The following is a 15,733-nucleotide window of genomic DNA, read 5'->3' as shown; positions in this document are numbered from 1 at the left end:
AGTGAGCGACTGTGACGAGGGAGTCCGGAAAATGAAGCAAATCGAGGAGCTGGTCTGCCTGGAAATGCTGCTGGATTTTGGCAAAGTGAAGGTTGTTTTGGGGTTTTTTTCTATCACCAAGCTTTCTAACAGGATTTATTGCCATCTGCAGGTTATGTAACAGTATCAAGTCTGGTAATAAATTGTGCCTGTTCCTCCAGTTGGTCCCTCTGGTGGTTAGCGGGCGTTTCCTGGTGCAGCAGGGCGCCGTCAGACAGCTGACGGTGTCCGCCTACAACTCCAGAGTTTCCTTCATCAACGTCTACCTCCACCTCTTCAGTGACCTTCTGATCATCTCCTCAAAAAAGTATTTCATCATTGCCTTTTTTATTTTTATTTTAGAACCAAACATCCTAATTTTTAATGGGCTTTTAACCCTTTATCAAGCAAAGAACTATATTTGGTAACTTCAGGTAATATTTCGAGAAAAAAAGTTGCAAATTTACTAGATTAAAGTGGCAAATCTACAAGAAAAAAGTCGCAGATTTAAGAGATTTAAAGTGGCAAATCTGCGTGGAAAAAGTCGCAGATTTCCGAGAAAAAAGTGGGGGAAAAAAAGCGATTTTTTTTTTTTTTTTCTCCCAGATTTACCACTTTAAATCTCATAAATCTACGCATTTTTTTCTCGTAGATTTGCCACTTTAATCGTAAACTTTTTTTCTCAAAATATTATTTTCATGTTTTGTTTTTTTTACACATTCTGGCTGTATGTAATATCCTCCAATATTCTCTAGGGTTGAAATTTGGAATTTGCAAGTATTCCAATGAGTGTCCTATTAAGGGTTAAAGTGGTGAATCTGGGAGAAAAAAGTTGCTTTTTTTCTCGTAAATCTGTGACTTTTTTTGCACAGATTTGCCACTTTGAATCTCTTAAATCTGTGCTGTGGCACCACACAGCAGAACAAAAAAACGCCCTCTTTTCATTTCGGTGCTCATGTGATTACATTTTTTCTCTGGTCAAATCAAAGATGACAGGATGGTTTAATTTCAAATATTAAGATTTTTGGTTTACATGACTGATTTTGCCAGATTACATTGACAAATAAAGCACTTTTCAAGGCGTATATTTGAATTCAAGCAGTAAAAAATGAGCAGTTTCCAAATGTTGAAGACTCTGTACTGTATAAACCTGGTTGGTAACACAGACTGTTTCCTCTCCGTCCCATCAGGGGCCAGAGGTTTACAGTTATGGATTATGCCAAATTCCCCAAACACGTGCACATAGAGCAGCTGAATGTAATGACTAAACTCCTGGGCCTCCCGCCAGACTGCTTCCTGCTGCATCTCTCTCAGAGTCACACCGATAAACCCACCGCCATGATACTTGTTGCAAACACAAGGTACGACTGGACATCTTCACCACGTTTCTAAACCTCCATCTGTGATTCCTGTTTCTTTCTTGTCTTGCAGGTCAGATAAAGAGAAGTGGATGAAGGCTCTGTCCTCTAACCAGTGATGGAAACATCATTCTGTGATTTCTGGTTTTATACATCGAACTATAGGGCCTTGGTTTTAACTTAATATTACTTATATTTAAACTTTGATGATTGAAAGAATACGATAACTTCATTCCTTAACCGCACTTAATACTGTTGAAGCACTCTAGAGCACAATGTACACTACTGGTCAAAAGTTTTAGAACACACCAACTTTTCCAGAATTTAATTGAAAATGATGCAGTTTAATGTCTCAGTGTACTCTGAAATTAATGCACATTTGCAACATTTAAAATTCTTTATTGAGCATGATAGTGTTTTTGAAAGTAAAAAAAAAGATTCAAAATCACATTTTATGTTGGACTAAAGGACTAAAAAAAGACACAAAATGACTAAAAAAAGACACAAAATGACCAAAAAAAGACACAAAATGACAAAAAAGACACAAAATGACAAAAAAGACACAAAATGACTAAAAAGACACAAAATGACTAAAAAGACACAAAATGACTAAAAAAAGACACAAAATGACTAAAAAAAGACACAAAATGACTAAAAAAAGACACAAAATGACTTACAAAGACATGAAAAGAATTAAAAAAATGGACAAAATAGCCCAAGACTCCATAGAGTTAAGTTGTTAACCCATTTCTTGTTCCCTGAAAAAGGCCTACTTGTATAATTCTGAAATGTACATTATTTTCCAGTTTTGGTTAAGCTTACCTTTTTTTATTTACCTCTGGCAGTTCACCACTTACCTTTGTACCCTTTCAACCTGTTCATTTGACTTGAACTGCTTGAATTTCAATAAAAAACTGGAAAAATTGGGGTGTTCTAAAACTTTTGACCGGTAGTGTATGTCACAACGTAAGAGATTTAAACATGCACTGAATTTATCACAGTTGGCACACACGTAAGGGGATTTTTTTATTTTTATTTAATTGATTTTCAGTATAAAAATGTAGGCCTCTTCTAAGCAATGTGCCCTTATTCTGCAATAAAGATTTTTATACCTTATCAAATCAGCCTAATGCAACTGAACAAGAGAGAACTTGACAAAACGGCCCTGAAACGTTTCACTATGAAACACTGACGACACAAAGTCTCTCTATCAGTTCTTAACTTTGTGTCCCAAACAGTGAAAATGCAAAAAAAAAAGGGGAGCGGAGCTGCCTGATACATTAAAGAGTTAACGCTTTATAATAAGGTCCTTAATAACCATTAATTAACAAGTAATAAGGCATTGTTCTCGCTTTAGATCCGGTAGTTGCAAAAAGCATAGTTAACTTATAGTGAACTTATAATAGATGAGCAATAAAGTATATTTTAATATCAATAAGCAAACAAAATAAGATTAATAATATTAAATAAAGGCATGGCAAAGACATAATGGGTGGGTCATGGGTGTTTGTAATGCCATTATTAACACTTATATAAGCTTATAAACACACAATAATGTTAATAAGCATCTTGTAAGGACTTACAAGGGCCTTATTACTTGTTAATGGTTATTACAAGGACCTTAATATAAAGAGTTACCAACGAGAGCAATCTGATCCTGTTCAAGCCCATGATATGCAATAGTGTCTTTACAATGCTAATATAGGGATTAAAGAGTTAAATACTTTAAAAAAAAATGTTTAACCCTTTATCAGGCAAAGAACTATACTTGGTAACTTCAGGTAATATTTCGAGAAAAAAGTATATAAAATTTAGTAGATTAAAGTGGCAAATCTACAAGAAAAAAAGTCACAGATTTAAGAGATTTAAAGTGGCAAATCTGCGTGAAAAAAGTCGGCGATTTACGAGAAAAAAGTGGGAATAAATCAACTTTTTTTTCTCCCAGATTCACCACTTTAACCCTTAATAGGACACTCATTGAAATTCCACAAATTTGCCACTTCAAATCTCTTAAATCTGCGACTTTTTTTGTTGTAGATTTGCCACTTTAATCTACTAAATTTGCAACTTTTTTCTCGAAATATCACCTGAAGTTACCAAATATAGTTCTTTAGTTCTCCAATAGGACTTACAAGGGCCTTATTACTTGTTTATTAATGGTTATTACAAGGACCTTAATATAAAGCGTTACCCATGAAAGTTGGAAAACTTAATTATGTGCTCAAACGGAGGCACTCAATGGCATGAAGAACATGAAAAATACAAACTTATGCATGTTAATACAACAACAGTCCAGATAATCTGATCTCATATAATAGGACCCTGCTCACATAAGATGGAAGACATTTCAGAATTAAAATTCTGACAACATGTTAATGATCAGTTTCTCAACAGCAGTCTCATCTGACCCTGAGAGATCAGCTGCTAGGTGCAGACACCTACAGGAGCCCTCACCTGGCCCTCCAGTTCACCGTGACTGAATCATGTCCATTATTAAAGCAGCGTCAGGGCTCCTGCTGTGGCTGGTGTCTGGCTGTAACACAGTCCTGATGCCACAGACTCTCTGCCAGGCGGTTGAGGAGGGGGGCCACGTCCCCCAGCCCGTCACTGACCTCTCCGCCCACCCTCAGCACCGGGACGCTCCACCTCTCCTGGAAGTCCTTCACGTCTCTCGCTGCCACATCACAGTGCATGAAGAGGTCAAATCTGATGGAAACATTAAAGACCAATGCCCGTCTCATACTGGTACCAGTACCTCTCCTTAGTGTCTTTGTTCAGACAAGGGACAGTAGATGTTTTTTTTTTTTACCTGACATGTTTGACTGACAACTTCAGTCTTCTTCAGAGGCGTCAGCTGATGTCTTCAAAAACTGCTCAGTGTTGACCAATTATTCCTAAACATTTAATTCAAATGGCTATAATTTAATTCAATTCAATTCAACTTTATTTATAGAGCGCATTTCATGCACAAGGCAGACTCAATGTGCTTCACAATGTATATACATAATTACAGTTAAAAAAACAACAAAACAGAACAAACAAACAAAAATCAATTACAAATTAATTGAAGAGTGCAGGTAGACAAGCTATTCCATATTCACCACATATACATTACTTACTCACACGTGCACCCACATGTGCATTTAATGGTTTGATTCTGCAAACTGTCTTTTTAATTTAGAATTTCCTGTTGCGGTTGAGTTTGGCTGTGTTTAGGTAGGAACTGGTTCACCTCAGCCTTACTGTCCACAAAGACGGAGGGAATACAACAATAAACCAGGATGAAGGAACATACACCTGCTCTCACACACCTGGGACGCTCTACTGACCACGCCCCATGAGGAACTCCACTAAAGACACGTCACAGCGATCAGCTGACGCCTCTGAAGACTGAAGTTGTCAGTAGAAACATGTCAGGTAAAAAAAACATCTACTTCCCCTTGTCTGAACAAAAGAATATTCAGAAGTAGACAAAATGAATTTGCTGAAAGATACGAGTACTTAAACACTCCGAAACACCTCGGAACTTCTATAAAATTGACATTTAAGTTTCAAAAACAAGACAAAAGGATACTTGGTGCCAACCACCAGTTTGACAACACGACCCACAGATGTCCCGCTCCATTTAGTGATTTGATTCGACAGGTCATCAAAAGACGTTCTGTCAGTGAAGGAGAAGAGGAAAAGGACAGCGTCCACCTGCTCTTTACAGGCCTGAGAGACAGACAGAACAGTGATGTGACAATAATGTGACCATAGTCCCTTTTCTGTTTCACACTAGTTCAGGGGGGGGCAACCTTTACTAACTAAAGAGCCACTGTTGGCCAAAAAAAAAGAGAAAATCCCGGAATATTGAGCCTAAAATGAAAATTAGAGACTTTCGTAAGCTACGAAGCACATTTTAGTTGACTTAAATGTCAAAACTTTTTTAATATGCTGTAAAAAGGCTATACAAGTTTACAATTGAGTAATACAAACAGCTTTTGGTCTACACCAGGCGTCTGCAACCTTTACTAACAAAAGAGCCATTGTTGGCCAAAAAAAGAGAAAAAATGTCGGAATGGAGCCGCAAACCTTATTTTGAGCCTAACATTAAAGATAAAACAGCCTTACTAAGTCTAAATGAGCCTATCAACATGACTAATATGCCATAATGAGCATTTATTAATATGAAGAATGCAGTGAAGGCCAAAGTGTAAATAAGAGGCTGGACACTGAAAAATATCTCAGGAAATTTGGAATCGAAAGCTCGTCTAGCTAGAAAAACTCAAAACTAGACTCGAAGTTGACAAAATTTAGAGGGTATGGCACCGAAAGTTTCGTAAACTATGATGCAGATTTTAGTTGACTTTTTAATGCCATGCCACATATTAGCTGCACATTTTTTAACAATTGAAGAATACAAATTCCAATGGGCCAATGATAAATAAAAATAAAAATATAAAGAAATCAGTATTGATTTCGTATAATTATTTTATCACAGCCACAGGGAGCCACTGCAGACGGCCTGAGGAGCCTCATGAGGCTCTGGAGCCACGGGTTGGCCACCCCTGCACTAGTTCATAACTCAATACAATGTGTTTATTTACATACTGGTAGCAAGTGGTCAAATCTGCGTAGGGCGTTCTCTCCACAGTCCCACAGCTGCAGACGGAAGAACAGAACTCTGCCGTTTTCTCTCAGCTTCACCGGCCAATAAACCACCGTCGTCTCAATACCTTCAGCACCAACACAACATCTGGATGAATATCTGTGTGACCCGTATAACTACTGATTGTGTCAATGACTCTAAAAGCAACTTTCACACAGATCCTGGACCTACCTGTGGTTTCATAGTGCATGTTGGGAATATTCAGGCCTGCCAGACGAGCAGCAAGAGCAGTTTTCCCGACTCCGCTCTTGCCGGAGATGAAGATCTTATAGTGAACTGTGTCCACCGCTACATGTGGAGGCATCACTGGAGACTCCAACAAGCCTGGAACACAAGGTTTGAAAAGTAAATATTGTCTAAATATTTAGTTCACTGCTTGGTATTCATACTTTCCACAATCATAATCTTTCACAGTCTCTCTTCATGGGCCTACACTTACAGGTGTGTTGTTGTATTGGAGAGTAGTGTCCTATTCTTTTACTTTCAGCTTTAAAATGTTGTGCTGGTCAAAGATCAATGTCACTTAAAGGTCTTAAACTTCTGAATTAGATGTTTATATTCTACATGTCAGCATGGGTGCAGTTTGCAAACAATTTTATACAAACCTTGAATTATTGAGTACACTGTAAATAAAACAAACAATAGCTACTCAATAAAATTGAGGCAAAAGTTTGCATGCAATATTATTTATTAAATCTAACTACGTTACAAGTTGAGTTAATAACTTAACAGGAAGTGTAAAGTGTCATTAAAAACGGACTAATTCTATTGTGTTGGAGTCATTCAAAATTCTCTTGATTTAGAATTACATACACAAAGATTATATTTAATGTGATCAAAATAAGCAGATTCTATCTCAAACATTTTTATATTAAAGTTACTTAAACAACTGCCTCAAAATCAAGGATGCATTTATATTTAATACATTTTATCAAATATATTAAGTAAAATGAAATGACTACAGAATAATTTATTACAGTGCAGTGTGTATTTAATTTATTAAATATATGTCATGTCTACTGTATGTCCCTCTTAAAAATTAGAGATGAAAACCGCAGTCATTAGACAAAACCACATATATAAACACCACAATCCTATTCTGTTTGTTACATACAATTTTCTTTATAATGTTCCATACAATTTTGTTCATATTTTTCCATTTTCCCTCTATAAACGACAACTATCTCATAAGTTATGAACACCATATATGTAACGTTTTAGCCTCAAATGACATTTTATGTAAGTGTTTACAAAAGCTACCAACTTTCCTTAAAACTAGAAGTAATAATGACAACAGCATATATTTAAAACATTGAAACTAGCACCTCTACTCCTCAAACACTGACCTGGGAGGACACTTTTTTAGTTTTAATTATAGGATTAATGAAAGGAAAATGATCTGACAGCCACCTCATGAGACAGTTTCCCACAAATAACTCAAATTATGATCAAACTAGAATAAACGTCTCTGGTAATGTCTGTAAGTGGCAGCATGTGACGCTTTTTATTTCTTAGTCACGAAGATGTTCTGTAGAACAAATGTACTTGTATACTTTTGGTCAGGGGTGGAAAAAGTATTCAGATTCCTTACTTAAGTAAAAGTACTAATACCACACTGTGAAATTACTCCACTACAAGTAAAAGTCCTGCATTCAAAACTTACTGAAGTAAAAGTACAGAAGTATCAGCATCAAAATGTACTTAAAGTATCAAAAGTAAAAGTACTTTTTAAGCAGAATGGACCCACTTGGATTGTTTCATATATTCTAAAAATATATTTTGGGGTTATTATTTTTGATGCATTTATGTACGGACCGCTTTAATTTTCCCAAGGTAGGGCTCATTTTTACTACTTAATATACTCTTATGATGTTCAATTTAAAACATGTTAACATGTTGGCAAACATTTCATATTAATTATGTTTTTATGTTAAATCTTGAACTGAAAAGTAACTTAAGCTGTCAGCTAAATATAGTGGAGTAAAAAGTACAATATTTGCCTCAAAATGTAGTGAAGTAGAAGTATAAAGTAACATAAAATGGAAATACTCAAGTAAAGTACAAATATCTCAAAATTGTACTTAAGTACACTGCCCTACAAAGTCTAACTGCAGTAACTACATTTTTGGTCAAAATTGAGTTATAACTAAAAATGAACTCCTTGATGTCTGTTTTATCTTGTGAAAAAGTTTTAGATTTAAATTTTGCTTCATTTCAGAGAAATAATTATATAAAAACCACAAAATCTAACTCAAAACCAAGCAGTAATTGTAACTTACCATGGTCTGATTTGGATATATATACTAATTTAAACATAAAATAATAAGTTTGTTTGAAAGGCAATTATTATCTAGATAGTGATGAAGTAAAAAAGTGAGATAAAATTATATTAAGACTAAAATATAACATTTCTTTGTAATATTAAGTCTAAAATACCTTTTATAGCAATGCAGTAACTAAATTTTTGGGGTCAAAGGTCAAATAAATCACCATGATTTTTGAGCATAAAAATGACATCATTAATACATGTAGAAATAAGTGTCATATCACTTATCTACCTATGACCCATTTGGCTGGCCAGTTAACCCTATAAAGCCAAGTGTATCATATTTGATACATAAGTTTTTGAGACCTCTAAATCATCAGTGTGATATTTTTTTCCCTGAAAAACCTGATGATATAAATAAATCATCTAAAATCCCCACTTTGTATAGAGAGAGAGCAAAAACTGCTCAGTGTTGACCAATTATTCCTAAACATTTAATCCAAATGGCTATAATTTGGTGGTTTGATTCTGCAAACTGTCTTTTCAATTTAGAATTTCCTTAGAGCAACAAATTTCACAAAAATACCAGAAATTATTTGCTGAAAAAAAATCTGTCATTGCTGTGTGAAAACTTCATATCAGCAGATGTATGATGTTGTTTTATATGGAAAAAAATATTTTGTATGTTTGAGGAAAATGTTAAAAAGAAAGTCAAAGTTTTATTTGGTTGAAAATATTAGGTTTTATATGATTATGTTAGTTCAAGAAAAGCAAATTGTGAGCAACGAATTGCACAAAAAGACCTGATATATCAAATATGATCCAAATTAAATTCATATATGAAAATTTATATTGAATTTAAAAAAATGTTAGCCGGTTCAACAAACACTCCAGTTTTGAAAATTTAGAATTTTCTGGCAGTTATTTCACGGTTCAGGCTTTATAGGGTTAAAACAAGTTAAAAAACTTTAAAGCAGTTTTTCTCAGTTTTACCTTTTGCGTAGTTACTGCAGTTAGACTTTGTACTTAAGTACAGTACTTGAGTAAATGTACTTAGTTACATTCCACCACTGCTTTTGGTAGTTGAGCCGTGTTAAAACCACCGTGATTCAGATAGATGATGGTTGATTTTCCATACCGAAGACTTTGCGTCTCTTCTTGTGCAGAATTTTGCTGAAATATTCTCTGCTGTCTTTACATCGATGCCAGTCCGCCACTAGGATCGATCCGGAGGAAGGAGCAGCTTGTGCCATGTTGTCTAAGCTAGCGGCTAACAGTTAGCATCACACTGCTAAGGCCAGTTTCTCATTTAAACAATGCGCCTGTAGCGGCAGAAGACATCATCTGGTGAGAGCGATGTTAGTGTCGAAATACTGTAAACTGTCTTTTCTCTCTAGAAAGAACGTTAATATTTCAACATGAAGTCAGTAAAAAGCATTTAACAGCCTCAAACTGCAGCTATTTGATAAAAAACTTCCGTCAACTAAAACATCCCTTGACAACCGCTCCCTGACGTCACGTCTCCATGGGCAGGAATGCATGACGTAATTTCCGTCTGTGCCTATATTTGTAATGTAACCTTCAGGAGCTTCAAAAAGTGGTTAATTATGACTTTTTCTGGCTCTAACCTGCTCTAATGTCTACATTCAAAACTAAATTATGACTTCTCAAAGTGTTTGGCTATTTGTTTTCAGTGACACACATACATTATAATATGGATATTAAGAAACATTTCTAAGAACCAGTTGAACAACAGGCTGTCTCATTCTTCAAGAGGTTCTACCAGACTAACTGAATTTCCCCTCGGGGATGAATACAGTAATTTAGATTGATTTGATTTTAATAATGAGCGATGAATACAGTCATCCGCTGTAAAAGGATTTTGTGTAGGCTCACGTTTTATAGTCAAATATAGAACACACAATTATACTGTAATAACACATTTTATTTTTCTCCCAAAGTACTCTATACATCCAAATTGTTATATAGAATAAACAATAGAAAAAATGAACTGTATACAGTAAAAGCAAAAAAAAAGTACGGCATCTCATGACCTCAGCATCAACATGACACTGTGCTGTGATGTGAATTAACTCTCAGAGAGTTAAAGGAGAAGTGTTGATAACATTTCAGTTAATCTATTAATAAAAGTTGTGTAATTTCAATAGTAATTTACAGATATCAGTGCCATCTGGTGCTGCCCGGCCTCAATTGTCACATGTAGATGTGTTTTAGTCACTAAAAGGAGCTTGTTTTCCATATTTCCGGCTGAATGTGAACGTTGTATTGCTTCTCCTCTCCCACCACCAGAGGTCGCTGAGCCCCAGCAATGAAACCACAGCAGACTGTTGAAGCATTAACCCTTAATAGGGCACTTATTGAAATACTTGCAAATTCCAAATTTCAACCCTAGAGAATATTGGAGGATATTACATACAGCCAGAATGTGTAAAAAAAAAAAAAAAAAAACATACGGACCCTGGGGACGGGGTTAATATTTTGAGAAAAAAGTTTATCAGATTAAAGCGGCAAATGTACGAGAAAAATGTGCAGATATATGAGATTTAAAGTGGTCAATCTGCCAGAAAAAATTGGGGTTTTTTTCACTTTATTCTTGTAAATCTGTGACTTTTTTTTTGCGCAGATTTGCCACTTTAATTTAGTAAATTTGCAACCATATTAAAGCAATAAACTATTCTTATTCATACTTAATATGCCCTAATATGCCGTTATAGTCAAGTTCTCCTGGTACAAGTCACTGAAGAATAACTCTGTTTGTACGACTGTTTCTTGCAGATTTTTTTTCTAAATGTTTCATTTTTACATTGGAGGTCAAGGTCAATAAAGTTAATATTATTATATTATTATCATACTGATTGGTCAGATGTCATGGGGTCACTGTCTGTGATCTTTGCTGATTAGCTGGAAGAAAAATCCATGAGGTTCTACGACCAAACAGAGAGAGAGGAGGGGACATCTTTTTGGACATTCGCTGAAGTTACCAAATAAAGTTCTTCGCCCTATAAAGGGTTAAAACAAAGATAACCTGTGAGCTCTGACGGTCAGGACCCCGCCGCTCTCCATCTTCATGCTCAAAGAGAGGGGGTCCACACTTGTTGGTAGTTTGCACTGGTGGCAGAAAGTGTTTGTTACTGATCCATCTTCTGCCATCTGCAGAATGAAGCAGAACACAAGGAAGGAAAACATTACAGGTGGGCGAGTTAAACTCAAAGAATGACCTCAATCTCACACAGGTAGAGGCTGAATTACAGTCATGTAAAATGCACAGATTAATCTACAGCTAAAATTAAAAATACATATTAATATATGATTCATCTGGAGTCTAATTCATCATTAAAACATCAGGCCTCTTCTCTGTTTTTGTGGTCACTTGCGTGGCTCACCTTCTCGGCGTGAACCTTTATCAGGTTGTTAGAAGACGTAATGATGACGTCTTCTGGAGAAAACTCACTCACATCGACTGTGAACTGGAAAATGTCTCCCATCACCTGGATCTTCCCCGTCGGAAACGAGTGTCCTGAAAGAGAAACAACTAAAAACCTGTAAATCTGGATTATCATCAGCTTTCTAACAATTACTGCTTTACAAAAAAAAATCTGGTCAAACTTGTTAAATAGAATTAAAAAATCAATTGTATCTCTTTGATTTTTGTTTATCTGACCTGCAAATTTGTCTCTACAGGTCTGTGGAGGTCCTGATCCTGGTTCCTCAGAGAGGAACCCTTGACCTTTCTCCATGCAGGCAGAGGAAGTGGCTCGTCTTATCTACTGTGTGGATCTAAGATAGCTCATTCTAATCTCCCTTGTGTCTGATCAAAGCGTCACAATATACAGTATATGAGTCTTTTATAGCCCCCTAAGTGCCACTAGGTGTGTGTTTGTGTGTGTGTGGCTGGGTGCCTGTATGATTCAGCTGCACTGGAACATGACACGGACTCCAGATATTCAATGTGTCACAACGGTTGTTGAGCTGTTGTCAAGGGGTCCAGAATCTCTAGCCGCACCCCAGACTGACTGGGAGCATACGAGCCTTTGTGTTTGTGTGAGAAAGGGTGTGGAGCTGTTCCACTGTGAGGAAATAAGTTATAATTATCAGGTGTGGAGCTAAATCAACTGTCATTCACAACTTGAAGCCATAAAAAGACAATAAGGTCACTTTAAATCAAATGCATAATGTAACTAGAAAATTTCCTCTGGGGAAATTCTGAAAGGGCCAAGGGGGCTACTGCCGGTATGTGTACACTATGATGAGATTCTTCAGAGATTTCAAACTATGTGTGTGTATCTGTAACTGTAATCACATCAAAGATCAAAGCAACAGAATTAACTGCCACCTGTTCTGGCTCAGTGACAGCAGAGGTAGACAGACTGGAATTTCTGGCCTCAAACAGAAAGCATTTTTGGCAAAACCATAATACCTATCATTGATCCGACTTCACTTTGAGCGTCCTGAGTTCTTCCTGAACGTCTACATATGTTTTTTTTTTTTAAGAAAAATGAAAAAATAGCTTTGTTAGAGCGATCTAAAAAAACTGTTACATCTCCCTTTTTCAGAAATCTTCCTGCGTTTTTAATATTGGAGCCAATGAGGCTGTTGGTGGTGTTGGTGGATCATCTGTGCGTCCTACGCCCAAACTATAACTCTGACAGCTTTACCAGAGGATTGTGAGGGAGAAGACTAATTTTCCTACGTTTCTATGTATAAATTATTTCTGTAGAGTGGAATTTGCGGCCTGGAGCGCAGTTTTCAAATTTATTTTTTGACAGTTTTGTCTCTCCCTCTACACTCTGAGTGATGACATCACACACTGTGACACGAACATTCCGTGCAATACACACCCATTATAATCTCAGAATTTCTCCCAAAATGATCATGGTCATTGAACAGGGATTGATAAAAAACTATATGACCTATCGAAACGTGGATTAATACACCGATACACAAGACTTGTGTCTACTGTTTAAAGTTTAAATGGAGTCTCTAGGTGAAATTATGCCGGAGAAGTAGACGTTTAAAAATCTCCAATGATTGTTATTTTTCGCTCATTTTTTGTCGGCCGTCCCATTCATTTCAATGCAAAATTTTGGGCAGTTTCTCGCGACTTATGTCGCGAAAAATTCATATTCTGTAGAGAAAAGTAATAGCACACCAATCCCGATCAAACCGCATGTTTTGATATATGATTTGTCCTGCAACTCTTCAAGTTGTAGGACTAGTAGCGGGACGAAATTGCGTCCGGAAGAGGAAGAAGAAGAAATCCACAGTATAACAGTAGTGCAGCACTGGTCCCTACAGCTTGGAGAAAATAATCACAAACCACCTGACTGTGTTACCAAAGAAACCTCAGACACTGATGTTCATCAACGCCCACCTTGAAAACTACGCCCGAGGCCCTAATGAGGCTTTTTTAAAGGCTATATCTGTTGGATTTGTCACTAAAATAACATTGTAATCCATTTCCAGTGAATTGCTGACAGAAAGGGAAGTCAACATGGGAGGGAGTGTGATATGACGGAGCGTGGTAGTGTGGAGGTGAGACATTCTGCTCCAACATGGTAAAGTCACTGAGGCTGACCAGCTCCGTCTGGATGACAGGCGTCACCAAAACAAACTCTGAGAGGCTGCAGAGCTACATTTAAAAGAAAAACAAGCTGTTATGATGAAAGTCGGGGTCTTGAAATTTGCTTTTGATTTCCACCAGTCCTGGTGAAGTGAATGTCCAAACTGGCCCAGAGGGTGGTGTCAGAGGAAAGGCCTTTTTAGCAACCTCTATCAGAAGGTTTATCATGTTTTGAAGAGATATTTATGGTAGTAATGCATAAGGCTGCAGTGGACTCAAGAACAAAGTCTTGGGATCATCTTGTTCTCTGCTAGAGAACGAGTTGTTCCTGACTGCTGATTTGGGATCAGTTGTACAGAGCATTGCCCGATTGATTGACTGATTTTGATTTTTAACCCTTTATCAGGCAAAGAACTATATTTGGTAACTTCAGGTAATATTTCGAGGAAAAAGTTGCAAATTCACTAGATTAAAGTTGCAAATCTACAAGAAAAAAAGTCGCAGATTTAAGAGATTTAAAGTGGCAAATTTGTGGAATTTCAATGAGTGCCCTATTAAGGGTTAAAGTGGTTGGTTAAATGGTTTAATTCAGCATGTTCTGAACTTTAAAGGCTTTGATGAACCCTAAAATCAGTAAAGTTAAAGTATTTAACCAATGTATTGGAGAAAAAACATTTTTGACCTAAAGATGGTGCTAAATTAAACATTTGGGGATCACCAAAGTTAACCAAGACTTCAAATATCTGGACTACTTTTCACCCTTTATCAGGCGAAGAACTATATTTGGTAACTTCAGTGGATATCAAAATGGAGAAAAAAGTTGCAAATTTACTCGATTAAAGTGGCAAATCTACAAGGAAAAAAGTTGCAGATTTAAGAGATTTAAAGTGGTGAATCTGCAAGAAAAGTTGCTTTTTTCCCCCACTTCTTTCTCATAAATCTGACTTCTTTCCACGCAGATTTGCTACTTTAAATCTCTTAAATCTGCGACTTTTTTTTCTTGTAGATCTGCCACTTTAATCGAGTAAATTTGCAACTTTTTTCTCAAAAATACACTACTGGTCAAAACTTTTAGAACACACCAACTTTTCCAGAATTTAATTGAAAATGATGCAGTTTAATGTCTCAGTCTACTCTGAAATTAATACACATTTGCAACATTTAAAATTCTTTATTGAGCATGATAGTGTTTTAAAAGTAAAAAAAAAGATTCAAAATCACATTTTATGTTGGACTAAAGGACTAAAAAAAAGACACAAAATGACTTACAAAGACATGAAAAGAATTAAAAAATGGTCAAAATAGCCCAAGACTCCATAGAGTTAAGTTGTTAACCCATTTCTTGTTCCCTGAAAAAGGCCTACTTGTATGATTCTGAAATGTACATTATTTTTCAGTTTTGGTTAAGCTTACCTTTTTTTATTTACCTCTGGCAGTTCACCACTTACCTTTGTACCCTTTCAAGCTGTTCATTTGACTTGAACTGTTTGAATTTCAATAAAAAACTGGAAAAATTGGGGTGTTCTAAAACTTTTGACCGGTAGTGTACATTTATTTTTTATTTTTGGATATCCGCTGAAGTAACCAAATACGGTTCTTCGCCTGATAAAGGGTTAATAGCAATCCATCAAAGTTGACAAGACCTACTACTAAACAAAAATGTCAATCTTCTGGTGGCGCTACAGGAAAAGTCAGTGGGGTTCATCCTCCGAGGAGCATGAATCTCTGTTGTAAAGTTCCTTTCAGTCCCTCCTACAGTTGTTGACACGTTTCAGTCTGGACCAATAAAAAACAAACACATGTCGAGTACAAGAAAGTGATCCAGTCACAAGGAAACACTGATTTTATTTAAACACAAA

At 36.3% G+C, this 15,733-nt stretch overlaps 3 protein-coding genes across 3 annotated transcripts; 1 reads left to right on the top strand and 2 right to left on the bottom strand.

The window, feature by feature from the left end:
- Positions 1–2: 2 nt before the first annotated feature.
- On the top strand, positions 3–1,851 carry LOC131968913 (rho guanine nucleotide exchange factor 15-like). Its single transcript, XM_059329967.1, has 4 exons — positions 3–91; positions 201–346; positions 1,209–1,379; positions 1,450–1,851. Exons 1-4 carry the CDS (start codon positions 32–34, stop codon positions 1,493–1,495), a joined length of 423 nt encoding a protein of 140 aa, XP_059185950.1. The 5' UTR covers positions 3–31; the 3' UTR covers positions 1,496–1,851.
- A 2,024-nt stretch (positions 1,852–3,875) lies between these two features.
- On the bottom strand, positions 3,876–9,599 carry cplane2 (ciliogenesis and planar polarity effector 2). The gene is made up of 5 exons (XM_059329829.1): positions 9,432–9,599; positions 6,199–6,351; positions 5,970–6,094; positions 4,951–5,090; positions 3,876–4,082 (listed from the first exon to the last, which is right to left on the bottom strand). Exons 1-5 carry the CDS (start codon positions 9,544–9,546, stop codon positions 3,881–3,883), a joined length of 735 nt encoding a protein of 244 aa, XP_059185812.1. The 5' UTR covers positions 9,547–9,599; the 3' UTR covers positions 3,876–3,880.
- Positions 9,600–11,323: 1,724 nt separating this feature from the next.
- LOC131968132 (heat shock protein beta-7-like) lies at positions 11,324–12,051 on the bottom strand. Its single transcript, XM_059328874.1, has 3 exons — positions 11,976–12,051; positions 11,698–11,831; positions 11,324–11,464 (listed from the first exon to the last, which is right to left on the bottom strand). Exons 1-3 carry the CDS (start codon positions 12,049–12,051, stop codon positions 11,324–11,326), a joined length of 351 nt encoding a protein of 116 aa, XP_059184857.1.
- Positions 12,052–15,733: the final 3,682 nt, after the last annotated feature.

Source organism: Centropristis striata, chromosome 3 (genome assembly GCF_030273125.1).
Source record: "Centropristis striata isolate RG_2023a ecotype Rhode Island chromosome 3, C.striata_1.0, whole genome shotgun sequence".
In the NCBI taxonomy this organism is placed as follows: Eukaryota; Metazoa; Chordata; class Actinopteri; order Perciformes; family Serranidae; genus Centropristis; species Centropristis striata.
Note: the sequence above shows the minus strand (reverse complement) of the source record. Positions and strands in the feature narration are given on the sequence as shown.

What these genes read in the sequence shown, in the direction of transcription:
- LOC131968913 (XM_059329967.1), top strand. Translation starts at nt 32, where the DNA reads ATGAAGCAAATCGAGGAGCTGGTCTGCCTGGAAATGCTGCTGGATTTT. An exon ending in TGGATTTTGGCAAAGTGAAG is followed by an intron (nt 92 to 200) that starts GTTGTTTTGGGG and finishes CTGTTCCTCCAG; the next exon opens with TTGGTCCCTCTGGTGGTTAG. An exon ending in CTGATCATCTCCTCAAAAAA is followed by an intron (nt 347 to 1,208) that starts GTATTTCATCAT and finishes CCGTCCCATCAG; the next exon opens with GGGCCAGAGGTTTACAGTTA.
- cplane2 (XM_059329829.1), bottom strand. Translation starts at nt 9,546, where the DNA reads ATGGCACAAGCTGCTCCTTCCTCCGGATCGATCCTAGTGGCGGACTGG. An exon ending in GAAGAGACGCAAAGTCTTCG is followed by an intron (nt 6,352 to 9,431) that starts GTATGGAAAATC and finishes CTTGTGTTCCAG; the next exon opens with GCTTGTTGGAGTCTCCAGTG. An exon ending in GATTTGACCACTTGCTACCA is followed by an intron (nt 5,091 to 5,969) that starts GTATGTAAATAA and finishes TCTGTCTCTCAG; the next exon opens with GCCTGTAAAGAGCAGGTGGA.
- LOC131968132 (XM_059328874.1), bottom strand. Translation starts at nt 12,051, where the DNA reads ATGGAGAAAGGTCAAGGGTTCCTCTCTGAGGAACCAGGATCAGGACCT. An exon ending in CTGTAGAGACAAATTTGCAG is followed by an intron (nt 11,832 to 11,975) that starts GTCAGATAAACA and finishes TTTCTCTTTCAG; the next exon opens with GACACTCGTTTCCGACGGGG. An exon ending in TAAAGGTTCACGCCGAGAAG is followed by an intron (nt 11,465 to 11,697) that starts GTGAGCCACGCA and finishes TTCATTCTGCAG; the next exon opens with ATGGCAGAAGATGGATCAGT.